Source organism: Perna viridis, chromosome 3, assembly GCF_037379345.1.
Source record: "Perna viridis isolate PV_CMFRI_1.1 ecotype Kerala chromosome 3, ASM3737934v1, whole genome shotgun sequence".
Classification (NCBI taxonomy): domain Eukaryota; kingdom Metazoa; phylum Mollusca; class Bivalvia; order Mytilida; family Mytilidae; genus Perna; species Perna viridis.
The window spans coordinates 18,748,320-18,754,840 of NC_142447.1; the positions used below are offsets into that span (position 1 = coordinate 18,748,320).

The following is a 6,521-nucleotide window of genomic DNA, read 5'->3' on the forward strand; positions in this document are numbered from 1 at the left end:
TAAATACATGTGTACACGATTTTCAGAAATACATGCCTTAAATTCTTCAAATTATTGTTTGTATATATGAATTTTTGAGGTAGCCTTTAAGAAAAAATAGTTTTTACATCTCGTTTATAAAAAGTAGGTTTTTGTCTATTTCTTTTGCGAGGTCGTTATTATTGTTTTTTTTTCTTTTTTCAAATCTTGGTTTTCTTGATTTCCACTTCCACCAATACATCCTTATACATTACGGGCTTGATGGAGAAAAGATCGAATGTGTTATCATCTTCAGAACAGACACACACACAACATGACGGACCGGTCGTATTTCCATTACCTACTCACCGTCTTAATTATTGGTAAGCCCGGATGGCAAATAAAGAAAGTTCACGATAAATGGAAAATGTGCATAAAGGTTGAGACATAAACATACTTTATTACATGTATGATATAGATATGTCAATACAGATTTTAGTAAAAAAATAAATTAACATCTTCCAGTATCTACTTTAATCTCATAGAACATATAATGTACTAATAGTAACAGGGACTAAAACAAAATTAGAGTCAGAGCTGTCACTTTCATACTGATTGAATCCCTCATATAAAACCATCTAGTGATGGAAACTGGTTTCCGGACGCACTTGGCAACGCATGTTCTTTTTTCCAAGTAGTTGCCCTTTCCGTACCCAACATACACATTAAATTGACGATATGCCACCAGTTGACTCTGCCTGAAATACAGTTTACTATATACTTTAATCTGCATTCAATAGTGTTACTAGAATATACTCCACATTTTCTCGAAGAAGTGATAAAACGCCGGTAGCGTTCGTTTATCGTGCGTATAAACACACGATAGGAAGTTCGTTTAAGGAGGTAGACCTAGGGTAAGGGACATAACTCATGAAGTCTGTGATATGTTTGTATCACATTCAATTTTACTAAAGTCTTTCAAGCTTTCATTTGAAACAGAATGAAATCAGACCAAGTTATTTTGATGCTGACGTGAGATTGATGTAAAAGGCTGAATGCAAACGTTCCAATGATTAGTATGAGTTGTGTCCCTTACCCTAGGTCCACCTCCTTGTTTATCGTTCGTTTGGTGAGCGTTTAGCGTGCGTTTAGGTATCGTGCGTGTGGGAAACCTAAAGGTCTCAAGGAGTGTATTACTGAATGTGTAAATATAAATCTTTTGTGAACTGTAGTTTGCAAACACATTGTCATCTATATACATTTTTTGCATTAAATCAGGTTTCAATGTCAAATACCATAAAAATATACCACACACTAAAATTTTCGTACACAGAACTTAGTTCATCGAATTTATGTCATCGACACATGCTAATGTTTGAAAATAGGAAAAAATATACAATTTTGTTTCCTTATATGGAAACAAAAGTTTGGAAAATTCTTAATTGTCATTTGACACGTGTCGCGGAATTTCATTATTTGTTGTTACCGGATTATACTGACCTGCAATATGGCGGGTGCCACTGGTGGAGCAGGGCATGCTTACCCTTCCAGGGCACCTAATATCACTCCCAGTTTTTTGTGTGACGTCTTGTTTGCCTTTATCTTTATGTTTCGCTTGTTTTTGCCGATATTACTTTTTTTTTCTGTTAGTCATACTAGAAGGTGTTAAAAATACCTGAAGGTGTAATAAAATAAAATAAGAAAACGAAATTACAGAATTTAATTGCATAATTTGTTGACGTCGGGAAGAATTTTAAAGCTATCATCCATTGTAGTCACATTTAACACGTTCAGCAACGACAGGATTAAAAAAAAAAGTTGTATTAAAATTCAATAATCTAGGTTCTGATAAAACACAGCTCCACTGTAACAATTATTTGCATTTATGGTAAATTGTATGCAAAATATTACCAAAAATACCGAACCATCATCAGATCATGGATAATTCAAATACGCCAAAATACAAATTCTTGTCTTGAACGTGAAAACAGCAAACAAAGACCATCTACATATACAATGTAACGACTCCACCAAAAAAAAAATACAACTGAAGAACGGGAAAACAAGAGGTCACACCAATATCTAAAGCATTAGCAAAATACATGTATTGAACAAACATGTCTTGTCAAAAGACTATCATGAGCATTAGTAAGACGCAAGGGGAGTCGAACATAATATCTGCTGCATTCAAGATTCAAGTCATGGATTACCAACCAGACCATTAAGAACAAGTACTTTTATGAAATCGCAATCTGTTGCAGATGTTAAGTAATGACATTCAAATATAGTAACAACAATGTTCATCACAGCTTATTGATTATTTAGCCAGTTACAAATTAAATACCTACATTAAATTCGTTCAAGATCATACGTTCTGGGTCCTTGACATTAAGAACAAAGATTCTCGGAATTATACAAATTGCGTCAATACAACTCAGTGGCCTCTGAGTAGAGTGCTTGGTTTGAGTGCAGGAGGTCTAGCTTTGATCCCTAGCCTAGTAAAACAAAAATCTTAGAAAATGGTAGTCACGGTACTCACTGCTTCTCCGCCTAGCATGCATTTGTTGAGAGTTACGACTGGCTAAGTAGGATAGAAGTCTAAATAATGGGTTGCAGTGGGTGACATGCCTAACTCTTGGCGCTTGCATGCATCTTTGAGCTTAGACAAACATCCGGTTCTGCCTGTCGAACTAGTACAAAGCAGGATCTAATCGATTGGTTAAATCCTTCCGTCCAGTAATGCAGATAAGATCTGACAAAAGCTCTAAAACACAATCAATACAAAAGATACCAATCATATAAAAATTGTAAATTTCGGTATGCTGTACACGTATTTCAGTTAGAGGTTACAAACCGTTCTATTGACCAAAATGTAAAGATCGACTAGGGAGTCGTTTAAAATTTCCAAATAAAACCCTTTATGAAGTTACACGTTTTGTTCCAATTCAACTATCAATTCTCATCAGCATAATGTTTTTTGTGACATTACAATATCTAATATCAAATACAAATATATTTTACCTAAAATATGCTCTCTTTAATGCGAAGTAAAAAATATTGACTGTTTCTTCCAACTTCAATTAAATTGTTTTGGCTTTATATATGAGTTTCGGACTTCACGCTCTATTACAAGCAAAAACAAAACAACAACAACAATAATAATAATAATAATAATAATAATAATAATAATAATAATAATAATAATAATAAAACAAAACAAAACAAAACAAAAAACACAAAACAAACCCCAAACAAATATAACAAATATTCTTGGTTTCAACCATACAAATATATATGGTCGACCAAAACCATATCAAGTCACTCAATCTGAAATTTTAACAAGTTAAATCATAACGTCCGTCTGAAAGAAAAGAAAAATATAAAAAACAAAAACAAACAAACAAACAAACAAACAAACAAAACAAAACAAAAAAACAAAACAAAACAAAACAAAACAAAACAAAAACAAATGCACCAAGTGCACTGGTTTGGAAAGCGTCCTCTGTTGTTCTACAAACAATCGCAGATTTGCCCATAAAGTGTCATGTCCGGAGTGGACGAAAGGGGAAAGGAAGCCATGACACGATGAGCAATTCAGTTACCATGGGTCAGATGGATACATCTTAACGATCCATGAGTTCGTGATGAAGAGTATATACATATTGATAACGTATTTCTTGTAGAAACATAAAACCCTGTTCCAGATGAATTGTTCTTCATAGTTTTTTCTGTATCAATTTAAATGAATTATGTCTATCAAACTTTTCAATGGAAAAAAACAGAAAGGAAAATATGTTTTTTTGTTTAAACTACTCAACAGTTTTACATATTTTTACATTATAGTACGTGATACTTTGAAATAGTGGTATTATTTCACGTGTCCTTGAAACATAGTTTGTTTCAGGAAATGGTGTTAGCTTACGTGACAGGAACACTTTGTTTTCCTCACTGCTGCATATTTTGCACATTTCAAGGTGAGTACGTCCATACATTTTCATTAAATCTTCACGTTTGATATTTGCATATACTAACAAATGAAACAAGAGAAAAATTAGCAATAAGATAGTGTTATTTTCTGCTTGTTTGTATGATTAGTCCTGTTTCTATATGTTTTAAGTAGTATACTCTTTATACTGCATGTAGAATAAAGCACAAATTGGAATATTTTTTTGTTATTCCCTTGTTTCTGATTGTAATTGTCTTGTTTGTATGTTGACAATAATACCTTTTGCGTAATAAAAATTAAGGAAGTAGTTATTTAAAAACTTCATTTTGGAGAAATCTTTAGGACCTACTCCGATCATGAAAAGGCTTGGATGTTTGCTTGTCTTGTTGGTCATTGTTAATCAATGTTATGGTGCCTGTCGTGTAATACCAAGACCTTGTAAGGAAACATTTTATCAACTTTTTTGTTTTATTCTCATGCACTCTTACGTCATACATTAAAAAAGTATAATTGCTTGGTAATAATTTATACAAGTACTTTTTTTTTTTAAATCTGAAGATGTTTTTCTATTATTGGAATGTATCATTGTTTTCTTGAAATTCACCATGAAATTCTACATATTAGTTCTCTCTACGGGACTACAAAATATGAAAAATTGCTACTAAAGTTTGAGAATAATCTAAACTATTTGTGACGTCAATAAATGTAAAGATTGTGACCAGAGGTCTCATAGGAGTTCAGAATATTCTAAGTTTATTGTATTGTTTTTTTTTTTAAATTGATTTTTGTTTAAACATTTCGTAGATTACAGGCCTTTTTTTACATTTGAAGAGTATACTTATAAAAAAGTAAAACTACATACATGTAACGTGTTAATACTTTTAGATAACATAAAGGGATGTCCGATGCCAAAAATAGCGTATACCATTCCAAACTTTGGAGTTGCGGTATCAGTTATGGCACCTTATTGTGAACGATGTTTATGTGAAGCAAAAGGGGCAACCTGTTGTCCGTAAGTACTCATTTCTACAGCAATTTATATTATCTAGCATGGACACATAATACTTTTTCATTCTTGTATAATTAACTTTTGTAATCGGACATTATTTTTCCGTTGTTAGAACATTACTTGAGATCAAAATAGGAACTGTAGGCATGAAAACTGTTATGGTTAAATTCCTGTTTCTCTTGAAAACCCCAACAAGTACTAATACCACATAATTTTAACATTTACTGAAGTCTGACAAAATCTGAATTGTTGTGATGTTAGAAACAGGATATGTCGGGGTGTTCATGCAACATAGTACGTGGGCTAATCCCCCCTTGTACCCCCACTAATCAACCAAAATATGATTTTCAGGAACCCTTATGCCTCCCATTTACGAATCTCTTTTTTTTGGGGGCAAAAAATAAATTGAAGCATTTTTGTACTTTTTGGCTACTTTTTATACCTCGTTGAGGCAAAAATCTATTTTAAAAGTTGTTTGATTCTACGAACTTCTACTTTCTACAGAACGAAGTAAACTGAAATTTATATGTATCATCATGTAGTCCAACGCCCCAGCTTTACAATAATACCAAGAAAGTTGCGGTAAGACAGGGATTTGCGGTAAAATGAAAAAAAATGTACCCCTACCCCGAAAAATCGCTTAAATTGACATACTTTTCAATGTCAGAACCTCTAGGGTGAATAGGAATTATCGCTATTTTGTTTAAAATCCCTTTGATCTTGCTATACGATAATTTTCAATCTCACGCCAGTCGAGTGAGAATGAAAATTATCGCCGATTTTTATGTCCCCGTGTGACATACAAGCAACAGCGTAGGAATATTTGACGACCAAAATAACCGTCTGTTAGTATACTGCGTATGAAATAAAGGCTTATTTGTGGCAATTTTTTTTAGTCTACAATGGGAAATGATAAAATACAGTAACTTACCCTATTAGAATGAATAAATCCCAAAATTATTCCACAAATTTTTAACGCGATCGTCAGAGTTATCCGATTTTTTAAAACAAAATGTGTATCACAGCTGCACAACATACGCGACGTCACGTAGCACGTCGCTGAAAAATAGTCCCAAAAGAAAATTTTGCAGCGCTTATAAAACATACATATTTAGGTCAAGAAAACTGAAAATAAAAGAAAACTAATACCTGACAATTCAGCAAAACAGCGATAAACAGATTATTAAATATTTTTTCAACTCGCGGGAGTTTCCCATGATCATCTCTGCTCTACGAGATAAGCACGAGAAACTCCCTTTCGTTGAAAAAAATATTAAATAATCTAATATTATTTCAAAAATGTATTTAATTCGTTTTAGAACCCACGGCCCAAATCGCTGTTTCATAATTTCTGTAGGACAAAACAAACATACACTGTTTGTACTTTTTAAATATAACTAGTCAACTAGTTAAATAATATTTTGTATGTTTATAGATTATTTAAGACGCCGACAAAAATTCCGGACAAATGTAAAGTAATCTATAAATTTTGCAAACCTATACTGGTGAGAAAAGACAACGAGGCTGTGAAATGTCCAACGTACTATGGATAGAGTAACCAAAATACTACAGAGTTATAGTTGATACAATAAAGATTATCAACCTTCA

General features: G+C 32.8%; 1 protein-coding gene across 1 annotated transcript; it reads left to right on the forward strand.

The window, feature by feature from the left end:
* Nucleotides 1-4,219: 4,219 nt before the first annotated feature.
* LOC148621311 (uncharacterized) lies at nt 4,220-6,521 on the forward strand. Its single transcript, XM_088573986.1, has 3 exons — nt 4,220-4,342; nt 4,790-4,916; nt 6,349-6,521. Exons 1-3 carry the CDS (start codon nt 4,261-4,263, stop codon nt 6,464-6,466), a joined length of 327 nt encoding a protein of 108 aa, XP_088430112.1. The 5' UTR covers nt 4,220-4,260; the 3' UTR covers nt 6,467-6,521.

Bases quoted from the DNA above. Each gene is read 5' to 3' on its own strand.
- LOC148621311 (XM_088573986.1), top strand. From the start codon at position 4,261: ATGAAAAGGCTTGGATGTTTGCTTGTCTTGTTGGTCATTGTTAATCAA. The intron at 4,343-4,789 runs GTAAGGAAACAT...TAATACTTTTAG, and splicing joins TCGTGTAATACCAAGACCTT to ATAACATAAAGGGATGTCCG. The intron at 4,917-6,348 runs GTAAGTACTCAT...GTATGTTTATAG, and splicing joins AAAGGGGCAACCTGTTGTCC to ATTATTTAAGACGCCGACAA.